This window comes from Rutidosis leptorrhynchoides, chromosome 1 (genome assembly GCF_046630445.1).
Source record: "Rutidosis leptorrhynchoides isolate AG116_Rl617_1_P2 chromosome 1, CSIRO_AGI_Rlap_v1, whole genome shotgun sequence".
NCBI lineage: Eukaryota > Viridiplantae > Streptophyta > Magnoliopsida > Asterales > Asteraceae > Rutidosis > Rutidosis leptorrhynchoides.
The window spans coordinates 699,084,300-699,101,012 of record NC_092333.1 but is presented as its reverse complement, the minus strand read 5'-3'; the positions used below and the strand labels follow the sequence as shown (position 1 = coordinate 699,101,012).

Genomic DNA, 16,713 nt, shown 5'->3' with positions numbered 1-16,713 from the left:
AGAATTGTTGATGAAACTGAACGAGGATGTAATTGTAAGCATTTTTGTTAAGTAGAAGTATTTTGATAAGTGTATTGAAGTCTTTCAAAAGTGTATAAATACATATTAAAACACTACATATATATACATTTTAACTGAGTCGTTAAGTCATCGTTAGTCGTTACATGTAAGTGTTGTTTTGAAACCTTTAGGTTAACGATCTTGTTAAATGTTGTTAACCCAATGTTTATAATATCAAATGAGATTTTAAATTATTATATTATCATGATATTATCATGTATGAATATCTCATAATATGATGTATATACATTAAATGTCTTTACAACGATAATCGTTACATATATGTCTCGTTTAAAAATCATTAAGTTAGTAGTCTTGTTTTTACATATGTAGTTCATTGTTAATATACTTAATGATATGTTTACTTATCATAGTATCATTTTAACTATATATATATCCATATATATGTCATCATATAGTTTTTACAAGTTTTAACATTCGTGAATCACCGGTCAACTTGGGTGGTCAATTGTCTATATGAAACATATTTCAATTAATCAAGTCTTAACAAGTTTGATTGCTTAACATGTTGGAAACATTTAATCATGTAAATATCAATCTCAATTAATATATATAAACATGGAAAATTTCGGGTCACTACAGTACCTACCCGTTAAATAAATTTCGTCCCGAAATTTTAAGCTGTTGAAGGTGTTGACGAATCTTCTGGAAATAGATGCGGGTATTTCTTCTTCATCTGATCTTCACGCTCCCAGGTAAACTCGGGTCCTCTAAGAGCATTCCATCGAACCTTAACAATTGGTATCTTGTTTTGCTTAAGTCTTTTAACCTCACGATCCATTATTTCGACGGGTTCTTCGATGAATTGAAGTTTTTTGTTGATTTGGATTTCATCTAACGGAATAGTGAGATCTTCTTTAGCAAAACATTTCTTCAAATTCGAGACGTGGAAAGTGTTATGTACAGCCGCGAGTTGTTGAGGTAACTCAAGTCGGTAAGCTACTGGTCCGACACGATCAATAATCTTGAATGGTCCAATATACCTTGGATTTAATTTCCCTCGTTTACCAAATCGAACAACGCCTTTCCAAGGTGCAACTTTAACATGACCATCTCTCTAATTTCAAATTCTATATCTTTTCTTTTAATGTCAGCATAGCTCTTTTGTCGACTTTGGGCGGTTTTCAACCGTTGTTGAATTTGGATGATCTTCTCGGTAGTTTCTTGTATAATCTCCGGACCCGTAATCTGTCTATCCCCCACTTCACTCCAACAAATCGGAGACCTGCACTTTCTACCATAAAGTGCTTCAAACGGCGCCATCTCAATGCTTGAATGGTAGCTGTTGTTGTAGGAAAATTCTGCTAACGGTAGATGTCGATCCCAACTGTTTCCGAAATCAATAACACATGCTCGTAGCATGTCTTCAAGCGTTTGTATCGTCCTTTCACTCTGCCCATCAGTTTGTGGATGATAGGCAGTACTCATGTCTAGACGAGTTCCTAATGCTTGCTGTAATGTCTGCCAGAATCTTGAAATAAATCTGCCATCCCTATCAAAGATAATAGAGATTGGTATTCCATGTCTGGAGACGACTTCATTCAAATACAGTCGTGCTAACTTCTCCATCTTGTCATCTTCTCTTATTGGCAGGAAATGTGCTGATTTGGTGAGACGATCAACTATTACCCAAATAGTATCAAAACCACTTGCAGTCCTTGGCAATTTAGTGATGAAATCCATGGTAATATTTTCCCATTTCCATTTCGGGATTTCGGGTTGTTGAAGTAGACCTGATGGTTTCTGATGCTCAGCTTTGACCTTAAAACACATCAAACATTCTCCTACGTATTTAGTAACATCGGCTTTCATACCTGGCCACCAAAAATGTTTCTTGAGATCCTTGTACATCTTCCCCGCTCTAGGATGTATTGAGTATCTGGTTTTATGAGCTTCTCTAAGTTCCATTTCTCTCATATCTCCAAATTTTGGTACTCAAATTCTTTCAGCCCTATACTGGGTTCCGTCTTCCCGAATATTAAGATGCTTCTCCGATCCTTTGGGTATTTCATCCTTTAAATTTCCCTCTTTTAAAACTCCTTGTTGCGCCTCCTTTATTTGAGTGGTAAGGTTAATGTGAATCATTATATTCATAGCTTTTACTTGAATGGGTTCTCTGTCTTTTCTGCTCAAGGCATCTGCTACCACATTTGCCTTCCCCGAGTGGTAACGAATCTCAAAGTCGTAATCATTCAACAATTCAATCCACCTGCGCTGCCTCATGTTCAGTTGTTTCTGATTAAATATGTGTTGAAGACTTTTGTGGTCGGTATATATAATACTTTTGACCCCATATAAGTAGTGCCTCCAAGTCTTTAATGCAAAAACAACCGCGCCTAATTCCAAATCATGCGTCATATAATTTTGTTCGTGAATCTTCAATTGTCTAGACGCATATGCAATCACCTTCGTTCGTTGCATTAATACACAACCGAGACCTTGCTATGATGCGTCACAATAAATCATAAAATCACCATTCCCTTCAGGCAATGACAATATAGGTGCCGTAGTTAGCTTTTTCTTCAATAACTGAAACGCTTTCTCTTGTTCATCATTCCATTCAAATTTCTTCCCTTTATGCGTTAATGCAGTCAAGGGTTTTGCTATTCTGGAAAAGTCTTGAATGAACCTTCTGTAGTAACCAGCTAGTCCTAAAAACTGGCGTATGTGTTTCGGAGTTTTCGGGGTTTCCCACTTTTCAACAGTTTCTATCTTTGCCGGATCCACCTTAATACCTTCTTTGTTCACTATGTGACAGAGGAATTGAACTTCTTCCAACCAAAATGCACACTTTGAAAACTTAGCGTACAATTCTTCCTTCCTCAATACTTCTAACACCTTTCTCAAATGTTCACCGTGTTCTTGGTCATTCTTTGAGTAAATAAGTATGTCATCAATGAAAACAATGACAAACTTGTCAAGGTATGGTCCACACACTCGGTTCATAAGGTCCATGAACACAGCTGGTGCATTAGTTAAACCAAACGGCATGACCATAAACTCGTAATGACGGTAACGTGTTCTGAAAGCAGTCTTTAGAATATCATCTTCTTTCACCCGCATTTGATGATACCCGGAACGTAAGTCAATCTTTGAATAAACAGACGAGCCTTGTAGTTGATCAAATAAGTCGTCGATTCTCGGTAGTGGGTAGCGGTTCTTGATGGTAAGTTTGTTCAACTCTCGGTAGTCGATACACAACCTGAATGTACCATCTTTCTTCTTGACAAACAAAACAGGAGCTCCCCACGGTGATGTGCTTAGTCGAATGAAACCACGCTCTAAAAGTTCTTGTAATTGGCTTTGCAGTTCTTTCATCTCGCTGGGTGCGAGTCTGTAAGGAGCACGAGCTATTGGTGCAGCTCCTGGTACAAGATCTATTTGAAATTCAACGGATCGATGTGGGGGTAATCCCGGTAATTCTTTCGGAAATACATCGGGAAATTCTTTTGCAATGGGAACATCATTGATGCTCTTTTCTTTAGTTTGTACTTTCTCAACGTGTGCTAGAACAGCATAGCAACCTTTTCTCATTAGTTTTTGTGCCTTCAAATTACTAATAAGATGTAGCTTCGTGTTGCCCTTTTCTCCGTACACCATTAAGGGTTTTCCTTTTTCTCGTATAATGCAAATTGCATTTTTGTAACAAACGATCTCTGCTTTCACTTCTTTCAACCAGTCCATACCGATTATCACATCAAAACTCCCTAACTCTACTGGTATCAAATCAATCTTAAATGTTTCGCTAACCAGTTTAATTTCTCGATTCCGACATATATTATCTGCTGAAATTAATTTACCATTTGCTAATTCGAGTAAAAATTTACTATCCAAAGGCATCAATGGACAACTTAATTTAGCACAAAAATCTCTACTCATATAGCTTTTATCCGCACCCGAAACAAATAAAACGTAAGCAGATTTATTGTCAATAAGAAACGTACCCGTAACAAGCTTCGGGTCTTCCTGTGCCTCTGCCGCATTAATATTGAAAACTCTTCCGCAGCCTTGTCCATTCGTGTTCTCCTGGTTCGGGCAATTTCTAATAATGTGGCCCAGTTTTCCACATTTATAACAAACTACATTGGCATAACTTGCTCCGACACTACTTGCTCCGCCATTACTCGTTCCGACACCATTTGTTCCTTTCGTTCTATTAACCCCTGGTCCGTAGACCTCACACTTCGCCGCGCTATGACCATTTCTTTTACACTTGTTGGAAAATTTGGTGCAGAAACCCGAGTGATACTTTTCACACCTTTGGCATAGCTGCTTCTGATTGTTGTTGTTGTTGCGGTTATTATTGTTGTTGGGATGATTGTTGCAGTTGCTATTGTTGTTGTTGTTGTTGTTGTTGTTGTTGTTGTTGTTGTTGTTGTTGTTGTTGTTGTTGTTGGGCCGTTTGTTGTAGTTGCGATTGATGTTGCGATTGTTGGGATAATTGTTGCGATTATTGTTGTAATTGCTGTTGTTATTGTATTGGTGATTCTTATCACCGTTTTCCTCCCACTTTCTTTTTACTTGCTTCACATTGGCCTCTTCAGCAGTCTGTTCTTTAATTCTTTCTTCAATCTGGTTCACTAGTTTGTGAGCCATTCTACATGCCTGTTGTATGGAGGCGGGCTCGTGTGAACTTATATCTTCTTGGATTCTTTCCGGTAATCCTTTCACAAATGCGTCGATCTTCTCTTCCTCATCTTCGAATGCTCCCGGACACAACAGGCACAATTCTGTGAATCGTCTTTCGTATGTGGTAATATCAAATCCTTGGGTTCGTAACCCTCTAAGTTCTGTCTTGAGCTTATTGACCTCGGTTCTGGGACGGTACTTCTCGTTCATCAAGTGCTTGAATGCTGACCACGGTAGTGCGTACGCATCGTCTTGTCCCACTTGCTCTAGATAGGTATTCCACCATGTTAACGCAGAACCTGTGAAGGTATGCGTAGCGTACTTCACTTTGTCCTCTTCAGTACACTTACTTATGGCAAACACCGATTCGACCTTCTCGGTCCACCGTTTCAATCCGATCGGTCCTTCGGTTCCATCAAATTCCAAAGGTTTGCAGGCAGTGAATTCTTTGTAGGTGCATCCTACACGATTTCCTGTACTGCTAGATCCAAGGTTATTGTTGGTATGTAGCGCAGCCTGTACTGCGGCTATGTTTGAAGCTAGAAAAGTACGGAATTCCTCTTCATTCATATTCACGGTGTGTCGAGTAGTCGGTGCCATTTCCTTCAAAATAGTCAAATGGAACAAGTTAATCATACAGAATATTAAGAGTAGTTAATAGTATTTCGTAGCATAATATGAACTCATTTATAAAAGCTTTTTCTTCATATTAGCATTTTATAAGTTTAAATTCGGGTAGTACCTACCCGTTAAGTTCATACTTAGTAGCTAATATACAATTCAACTACTACAATTCTATATGAAAATCTGATTATAATAATATTTCGCGTTCAAACTTTTACACAATATTTTACAAACTTACAATACCGCTTATTTTACATATAGCATGAAATATAGCACACAATAAATTTGATACAAGATGGTTGTGAAGATAATTCTAGCTAGTACACAAGTCGTTCAACAAAGGCAATAAAGACACGTAATTCATATGTCCAGAAACAAGTCATGCATTCTGGTTTTACTAGGATTACTTCCCATCCTTGGTCTTGTGGAACATAACCGTTATGGCCGTTGATAAGACAGTGTGTTGTAACGTCGTCAAAGGGACGAGGGTTACAAAATGTCCAACAGTCCCGTAACAATCTAAAAACCTCATTTCTTACCCCAATTACCGACTCCGTCACTTGTGGAAACGTTTTGTTTAATAGTTGTAGCCCGATGTTCTTGTTCTCACTTTGGTGAGAAGCGAACATTACTAATCCGTAAGCATAACATGCTTCTTTATGTTGCATGTTAGCTGCTTTTTCTAAATCACGAAGTCCAATATTCGGATATATTGAGTCAAAATAATTTCTTAACCCATTGCGTAAAATAGCATTTGGGTTCCCCGCAATATATGCGTCAAAGTAAACACATCGTAACTTATGGATTTCCCAATGTGATATCCCCCATCTTTCAAACGAAAGCCTTTTATAAACCAAGGCATTCTTGGAACGTTCTTCGAATGTCTTACAAACTGATCTCGCCTTAAATAGTTGTGCCGAAGAATTCTGACTGACTCTAGACAAGATTTCATCAATCATGTCTCCGGGTAGGTCTCTTAAAATATTGGGTTGTCTATCCATTTTATGTTTTTATACTGTAAAATAGACAAGAGTTAGATTCATAAAAAAAAATTACTTATTAATACAAGCAATTTTTACATATATCATAAAGCATAAGCACACTATATTACATATATTACACCACACGAATACAACTATCTTATTCCGACTCGCTTGTTTCTTCTTCTTCGATTTTGGTTCGTTTTGCCAAGTTTCTAGGGATATATGATGTTCCCCTAATACGAGCCGTCGTTTTCCACATTGGTTTAGAAAAATCTGGTGGTTTAGAGGTTCCCGGGTCATTGTTACAACTTAAGGACTTCGGGGGTTGACGATACATATAAAGTTCATCGGGGTTGGAATTAGATTTCTCTATTTTTATGCCCTTTCCCTTATTATTTTCTTTTGCCTTTTTAAATTCAGTTGAGGTAATTTCTATAACATCATCGGAATTCTCGTCGGAATCCGATTCATCGGAGAATTGGTAATCCTCCCAATATTTTGCTTCCTTGGCGGAAACACCATTGACCATAATTAACCTTGGTCGGTTGGTTGAGGATTTTCTTTTACTTAACCATTTTATTATTTCCCCCACCGGTTCTATTTCTTCATCCAGTTCCGATTCTTCTTCCGGTTCCGATTCTTCTTCCGGTTCCGACTCTTCTTCCGGTTCCTCTTCGGGAACTTGTGAATCAGTCCACGAATCATTCCAATTTACATTTGACTCTTCATTATTATTAGGTGAGTCAATGGGACTTGTTCTAGAGGTAGACATCTATCACATAATATCAAACGCGTTAAGAGATTAATATATCACATAATATTCACATGTTAAAAATATATAGTTTCCAACAAAATTTGTTAAGCAATCATTTTTCAAGTAAACACGGTCGAAGTCCAGACTCACTAATGCATCCTAACAAACTCGATAAGACACACTAATGTAAAATTCTGGTTCTCTAAGACGAACGCTCGGATACCAACTGAAATGTCCCGTTCTTATTGATTAAAAACGTTCCATATTAATTGATTTCGTTGCGAGGTTTTAACCTCTATATGAGACGTTTTTCAAAGACTGCATTCATTTTTAAAACAAACCATAACCTTTATTTCATAGATAAAGGTTTTAAAAAGCTTTACGTAGATTATCAAATAATGATAATCTAAAATATCTTGTTTACACACGACCATTACATAATGGTTTACAATACAAATATGTTACAACAAAATAAGTTTCTTGAATGCAGTTTTTACACAATATCATACAAGCATGGACTCCAAATCTCGTCCTTATTTAAGTATGCGACAACGGAAGCTCTTAATAATCACCTGAGAATAAACATGCTTAAAACATCAACAAAAATGTTGGTGAGTTATAGGTTTAACCTATATATATCAAATCATAATAATAGACCACAAGATTTCATATTTCAATACACATCCCATACATAGAGATAAAATCATTCATATGGTGAACACCTGGTAACCGACATTAACAAGATGCATATATAAGAATATCCCCATCATTCCGGGACACCCTTCGGATATGATATAAATTTCGAAGTACTAAAGCATCCGGTACTTTGGATGGGGTTTGTTAGGCCCAATAGATCTATCTTTAGGATTCGCGTCAATTAGGGTGTCTGTTCCCTAATTCTTAGATTACCAGACTTAATAAAAAAGGGCATATTCGATTTCGATAATTCAACCATAGAATGTAGTTTCACGTACTTGTGTCTATTTTGTAAATCATTTATAAAACCTGCATGTATTCTCATCCCAAAAATATTAGATTTTAAAAGTGGGACTATAACTCACTTTCACAGATTTTTACTTCGTCGGGAAGTAAGACTTGGCTACTGGTTGATTCACGAACCTATAACAATATATACATATATATCAAAGTATGTTCAAAATATATTTACAACACTTTTAATATATTTTGATGTTTTAAGTTTATTAAGTCAGCTGTCCTCGTTAGTAACCTACAACTAGTTGTCCACAGTTAGATGTACAGAAATAAATCGATAAATATTATCTTGAATCAATCCACGACCCAGTGTATACGTATCTCAGTATTGATCACAACTCAAACTATATATATTTTAGAATCAACCTCAACCCTGTATAGCTAACTTCAACATTCACATATAGAGTGTCTATGGTTGTTCCGAAATATATATATAGATGTGTCAACATGATAGGTCGAAACATTGTATACGTGTCTATGGTATCTCTAGATTACATAATATACAATACAAGTTGATTAAGTTATGGTTGGAATAGATTTGTTACCAATTTTTACGTAGCTAAAATGAGAAAAATTATCCAATCTTGTTTTACCCATAACTTCTTCATTTTAAATCCGTTTTGAGTGAATCAAATTGCTATGGTTTCATATTGAACTCTATTTTATGATCTAAACAGAAAAAGTATAGGTTTATAGTCGGAAAAATAAGTTACAAGTCATTTTTGTAAAGGTAGTCATTTCAGTCGAAATAACGACGTCTAGATGACCATTTTAGAAAACATACTTCCACTTTGAGTTTAACCATAATTTTTGGATATAGTTTCATGTTCATAATAAAAATCATTTTCTCAGAATAACAACTTTTAAATCAAAGTTTATCATAGTTTTTAATTAACTAACCCAAAACAGCCCGCGGTGTTACTACGACGGCGTAAATCCGGTTTTACGGTATTTTTCGTGTTTCCAGGTTTTAAATCATTAAGTTAGCATATCATATAGATATAGAACATGTGTTTAGTTGATTTTAAAAGTCAAGTTAGAAGGATTAACTTTTGGTTGCGAACAAGTTTAGAATTAACTAAACTATGTTCTAGTGATTACAAGTTTAAACCTTCGAATAAGATAACTTTATATGTATGAATCGAATGATGTTATGAACATCATTACTACCTTAAGTTCCTTGGATAAACCTACTGGAAAATAGAAAAATATATCTAGCTTCAACGGATCCTTGGATGGCTCGAAGTTCTTGAAGCAGAATCATGACACGAAAACAAGTTCAAGTAAGATCATCACTTGAAATAAGATTGTTATAGTTATAGAAATTGAACCAAAGTTTGAATATGATTATTACCTTGTATTAGAATGATAACCTACTGTAAGAAACAAAGATTTCTTGAGGTTGGATGATCACCTTACAAGATTGGAAGTGAGCTAGCAAACTTGAAAGTATTCTTGATTTTATGTAACTAGAACTTGTAGAATATATGAAGAACACTTAGAACTTGAAGATAGAACTTGAGAGAGATCAATTAGATGAAGAAAATTGAAGAATGAAAGTGTTTGTAGGTGTTTTTGGTCGTTGGTGTATGGATTAGATATAAAGGATATGTAATTTTGTTTTCATGTAAATAAGTCATGAATGATTACTCATATTTTTGTAATTTTATGAGATATTTCATGCTAGTTGTCAAATGATAGTTCCCACATGTGTTAGGTGACTCACATGGGCTGCTAAGAGCTGATCATTGGAGTGTATATACCAATAGTACATACATCTAAAAGCTGTGTATTGTACGAGTACGAATACGGGTGCATACGAGTAGAATTGTTGATGAAACTGAACGAGGATGTAATTGTAAGCATTTTTGTTAAGTAGAAGTATTTTGATAAGTGTATTGAAGTCTTTCAAAAGTGTATAAATACATATTAAAACACTACATATATATACATTTTAACTGAGTCGTTAAGTCATCGTTAGTCGTTACATGTAAGTGTTGTTTTGAAACCTTTAGGTTAACGATCTTGTTAAATGTTGTTAACCCAATGTTTATAATATCAAATGAGATTTTAAATTATTATATTATCATGATATTATCATGTATGAATATCTCTTAATATGATGTATATACATTAAATGTCTTTACAACGATAATCGTTACATATATGTCTCGTTTAAAAATCATTAAGTTAGTAGTCTTGTTTTTACATATGTAGTTCATTGTTAATATACTTAATGATATGTTTACTTATCATAGTATCATTTTAACTATATATATATCCATATATATGTCATCATATAGTTTTTACAAGTTTTAACGTTCGTGAATCACCGGTCAACTTGGGTGGTCAATTGTCTATATGAAACATATTTCAATTAATCAAGTCTTAACAAGTTTGATTGCTTAACATGTTGGAAACATTTAATCATGTAAATATCAATCTCAATTAATATATATAAACATGAAAAAGTTCGGGTCACTACATTACAGTCCCTACATGTCCTAAAATCCCCTTTGCGAAGTAACAAATAGTCAATCTGGGTGCTATGACCCCCGCTGTGGAAAGTCGCTAACTGAGCTTCCGTCTTCTTGAAAAATGAATTCACAACAACCATATCGTGAGCAACAGCAAATTCGAGAATAGAGAACCCTTCTTCATTTCTTACACCGTACCCAAAGCCTCCGTGGGCACCCGGGTAACCCTCGACATCCATTCCTATATGACCATTTAGATCTCCTCCAATAAGTAATCGATGGTCCGGGGGGCACATCCTCACAACCTCATCTAACGATTCCCAAAAGAGTCTCTTTTCAGCTGCTCCAAGGCCCGCATGAGGTGCATAAGCGCTTATGACCGTGTAGGTCACCTCCTGGATAACTAACGTAACCGACATAATTCTATCGCTCCATCTACCCACATCCACGACATTCTCGTTATAGGGTGGGCCTATAACGATACCAACACCGTTTCTAGCTACTCTCGATCCCGAGAACCACAACTTGTAGTCCTTGACCTTAGCCGCCCCTCGACCCTTCCATCTAGTCTCTTGGACACACAAAATGTCCACTTTACGTTTGCGTAAAGTCTCCACTAGTTCATACCATTTGCCGGTCAAAGTCCCCACATTCCAACTACCTGCTCTAATCCTAACCGGTTTCGCTAACCTATTTCCACTTCTAAGCCCTATAGACCTACCCGCCCCTGAACGAGAAGGACATGACCTCAAGTAACCATGAGAGCGACTAGAGTCTATCTTACCCTATGAAACGATCACGATAAAAAGAACGACAAAAAAGATAAAATACAACAAGTAATAATACTAGTAATAATAATAATAATAATAATAATAACAAATAATAATAATAAAAATGTTGATAATAATAATACGGAGTAAGTAATAAGAGTAACAAGAATAATAATAATAATAATAATAATAATAATAATAATAATAATAATAATAATAATAATAATAATAATAATAATAATAATAATAATAATAATAATAATAATAATAATAAGAAAAATATGGATATAATAATAAAAAGTTTCAAAGAAAAAAGGGCCACACACGACGGGATACACAAAGGAACTAAGTAGAAGCAATACAATCGCAAGACGAACAAAGCCACACAAAAGATAAAAGCAACAATTTAAGCAGAGGCAGTAATATAGTACTAAATCAAAACTACAAAATATGCAATCAGTCCTAATTCAAAAAAAAAACAAGGAGTAGAACAAGTAAAATATGCAGAGGCACAAGCATAGACTAATAAACCCAAATCAAACAAAATCCTAAAAGTAGAATTAGAGTTAAGATATAAACAAAAACGTATAATAGAGTAAAATAAGCAGAAGAGGAAAAAAAAGAAGGGAAAGAAACGCAAACACAATCGGGGTTTGGACAAGTTGCGGAGATCGGGTCGCCCGGCCGTTGCTGAAGCAAAGACTACCTTCACAAGGAAGCGTGGCACTGTCAACGCACCCCAAAGTCTGAGATTTGGTCTGAAGATCCCGGAAAATTATGCCAGAAAAACACAAAACCGCCGAGATGTGTCTGAGTGCGTGGCGGCGCGTTGCGAGACCGGCGGCTGTGAGACAAGTACGGGTCTGTTTGGAAAACGAATAGGAATAAAGTGGTGACGGTGGCTTGGTCTAGATCTCTCTAATTTGAGAGAAAAATGAAAGTACTAATAATACTAATAATAATGAATAAAGTAATAAAATAATGATAATGATAGTATTAAACAAAAATGATACTTTTTAGTAATAATAATAATAATAATAATAATAATAATAATAATAATAATAATAATAATAATAATAATAATAATAATAATAATAATAATAATAATAATAATAATAATAATAATAATAATAATAATAATAATAATTAAGATTATAATCTTTCTACTAATTAAAAAAAATAGTAATAATAATGTTAGAAATTTTAACACATTATTTGTATCAATATCATATCTAGTAATTTTAATAATACTGATATTAATATTAACATTAATATTATTATTAATAATAATAATGGAGTAATAATTATTAAAGTTCACTTATTATTATTATGATTATAATTACAAATATAATTTTTAATGTCATTACTAATATTAATATTATCATTTAAAAATGTAACTTTATCATTTTATTACTAGCATACGTATTATTATTATTATTATTATTATTATTATTATTATTATTATTATTATTATTATTATTATTATCATCATCATCATCATTATGTAAATAATGAAATTTATTATTATTCTCATTAGTATTAGTATTAGCATCATATTAGAATTTTTATTATTAACATAAGTATTATTATTAATAATACCATTAGTAATAAGGTAGTTATAATTATTATTATTATTAATAAGTATTAAGTATTATTATCAAAAGTATCATTTTCATTACCATTATTATTAAGTTTTCATTTTATTTAAAAACTACTGTTATTTTCATTATTATAAGATGTAATAATAAAACTATCATTAGTATTATCATTAATAGAATTATTAATATTATTATCTTTAGTACTAATACTAGTATTATCATTATCATTATCATTATTTTTATCATTACAAATATTATCTTGATATTATTAAAAATACTATTTTAACAAACAAATGATATACAAAAATGTATTTAGTACATATAACATAACAAAAGTTATATTTTAAAATATATAAAATAAACATATAATGAAATATATAAGTTATTGATATAAAAAGTATATCACTAATAATAATATATATATTTGATCGATTACAAGTATATGTTTTAATATATATACGAATGATATAAGTTCGTGAATCCGAGGTTAACCCTGCATTGTTCAATATCGACATATGTATTTTTACTACAAAATACAGTATTGTGAGTTTCATTTGATTCCCTTTTACTCTTTACATTTTTGGGACTGAGAATACATGCGCTGTTTTTATAACTGCTTTATTAAATGCTTTTGAACTGAGAATACATGAAATGTTTTTATAAATGTTTGACGAGATAGACACGAGCAAAACATTCCTCGAATGAATTATTATACAGACAGAAGTTCTGTTGATTATTATTGGATTAGGTGGACATGATAATTGCCACCAATTGATGAATATATTTTCCCCTGATTATTATTGCTTGGTAACCTAAGAATTAGAATCGGGTATGGCCCTAATTCACGCGAATCCTAAAGGTAGCTACCGAGTTTAACACCCCCACCCAGAATGTTCACTAGACGGAAGAGCTAGTGTGCGTGGTGTTTAGTACTTCGAAGTTTATATATTATACAGACGAGATGTTCTGTTTTTGGGGATATTATTGATGCGCATTATATGTTAAGGTCGGTTACCAAGCCAAGCTATGAAAGCAAAGTGAATGTTATGTATCGAGAGAATGATTTTTATACACAGGTTATGTGTATTATTTTTGTGCACGAGATATGTGTACGGTTATTTAAAAATCGCGAGGCAACCTACGGGGGAGAAAAGGATACGAACCTTCTCTGCTAAGCATTATGAAAAATGGTTTTGTACACGAGATAGATGTACTGTATTTAAATCTTGTGGTCTATCAAAATGACGAATTTTATTGCTTATAATAAACCTATGAACTCACCAGCCTTTTGGTTGACACTTGAAAGCATGTTTATTCTCAGGGTTGAAAGAAATCTTCCGTTGTGCATTTGCTCATTTTAGAGATATTACTTGGAGTCATTAATGACATATTTCAAAAGACGTTGCATTCGAGTCGTTGAGTTCATCAAGATTATTATTAAGGCAATTATAGTTGGATATATTATGAAATGTTATGCATGCCGTCAACTTTTGATGTAATGAAAGTATGTCTTTTAAAAACGAATGCAATGTTTGTAAAATGTATCATATAGAGGTCAAGTACCTCGCGATGTAACTAAATGTAATGTATTCGTCCAGATGGATTAGGACGGGTCATTAAACTGTTGAAGCTAACTGAGCAATAAATCCTCATGAATGAGACATTTTAATATGCATCTAGATTAACTACAAGCTTAGTATCTTTTGAAGACCAACATCTTATGTGCAGGCAAGAATATTCCACTTCAATTCAGAAGTCTTTACATCCGACTCAATGAAATTCACCTTATTTAAAGCAATCGCCTGGTCTAAAAAATTCGGCAGCCTTATATTCTTCGCAATGAATCTTCCTTTACTACTATGGAAATCTCGCCACGAAACAAGAAAAGTAATACAAAACGCATGGGAATAGGCTGACATCATCGAAGTCAGCAAACAAGAACTCGATTTTCTGTTAGACGAACACTACCATGAAAGAAGACGCAACTACGAACCTCAATACTACGCAGAATCTTTCGATGAAACAAAAGAAAAAGGGAAAGATTATTATCACTACACACATGAAGAAATCGCCCCGTTGTGGCACGATAATTTAAAGTTTCTGTTTGATAGATGGGACACTTCAGCTTCATTATTATACTCCAATTTTTGATGGTGTTGTGGTGGGGACAGAGGACGTGTTGATCACACCGTTTATGTGTGATAGAACGGGTTCGGGTGATGCAGTTGTTGGATTTGATAAACTCACTTGTGTTAAATACTTCACAACTATTTGAATCTGAGGGTGAACGTGCTTTTGCAAGTCGTGGACGTTGAAATTTGCTTCATTCATCGTCTGATGACAAATACCTTCTTCAAAATTTGCTTAATCCTCAAATGGATGTTGGGTAACTCTTTATTTTATTTGTCAAATGTTATAAACTAATATGTGCAATTTAGTAATAGATTACTGAATTCCTTAGTTTGTGCATAGGAGTTAATCATGGGATAAAGATATTGAAAAGCGAATCATGTTCTATAGTTGATATGGGATTGTATAAAGATGAAGAAATATAATGTGTTTTGGATCACTCAATGAAGAAGTGTACCTGCAACTTTGAAATCATTTTGGTCACTTCTTTTAGTATCTTCATAACCAATAATAACATTAGAAGGTCGTATTGCACAGATGATATACCCATTGAGGTTAGATTCCTAATCTGTATGCGGGTGGATTGATAGATTGATTCAACCAAATGTGCAATTAACTACCATGTAATTTGTAACAGCCTACTAAGCAGTACTTTGATTCATTTATAAGCCAATCTTAGTTATACTCCTTTTTCAATTCTCGAATACGAAACTCATAAGCTAAATAAACTTATATTGGGTTTATATCGAATAATTAATGGGTCAATAGAGAATCGTATATTTTTCATCCTCCCGTTGTTTTATGGCTATATTAAAAGCTCCGATCTCATCATTTTCAAACTTATTTTTAGATTTAGGCACAATAACTACAATCTTCAATACGGTGCTTTCTTTGTAGCTTTTATGTTCTAAACGTGTAACCCGAAGAAAGATGTTTATTACAAAGAAAATGAAGTTCGAATGTTGCAGACTCAGCAGTAAGAACTTGACAAGACTTTGATTAGCACAAATATTCAACCTTATGGGTACAATTGTACAGGTGATGGATATGTTGGTATATACACCTTCCCTTAATTAAGAATTTTTCGGGTTACTATTGTCATTGTTTTTAGTTAGATATTTGGATTTTATTAATATCAATGAACTTCTCTTTAGATTTATGTTTTTAGCTACAGTAGTATCAGTGACAAAGCCTATATCATGATACTTCTAGGTAAGTCTTTGAGATGTAATATTACTTTGGCTTTATATTATTTTAAAGTGGTTTTCAGATTTGAACACTGAATTTAACTTTTAGATGGTATTCTTAGGCTGCAATTAAGTTTCGTGAAACTGATGCCTAATCAATTTTGCTGGATTGTAGGTTTCTTGTGCAGTTTCAAAGTATCAAGACAAAAAGACATAAAGAATTAAAAGTGATAGCTATCAGCAATAACTGTTGCCAACAACTATCGATTAAACAACATGATCATAATGAGTAGGGATGGCATCGGGCCGGGTTTGGGCCGGGTATAGGTAGTCCCAGTCCCAAACCCGATTAAGAAACTATGTCCCAAACCCGGCGGGTCTCCATTTACTTAGTAACTATCGGGTTTCTGGTTTCCCCGCGGGGTATTCGGGTCCCCATTTATTTAATAGCTATCGGATAAATAGGTTTCTCCACGAGTATCCGAAT

General features: G+C 34.0%; 1 protein-coding gene across 1 annotated transcript in view; it reads right to left on the bottom strand.

Annotated features, from left to right (window-relative positions):
* The window catches only part of LOC139853205 (uncharacterized), a 35,658-nt gene extending 20,069 nt beyond the window's left edge, over positions 1-15,589 (bottom strand). Inside the window, exons 1-2 of the mRNA XM_071842588.1 lie at positions 15,497-15,589; positions 10,641-11,326 (exon numbers count right to left, since the gene is read on the bottom strand). Of these exons, the coding sequence (XP_071698689.1) occupies positions 10,641-11,326; positions 15,497-15,589 (779 nt within the window). The remainder of the gene's footprint in view (positions 1-10,640; positions 11,327-15,496) is intronic.
* Positions 15,590-16,713: the final 1,124 nt, after the last annotated feature.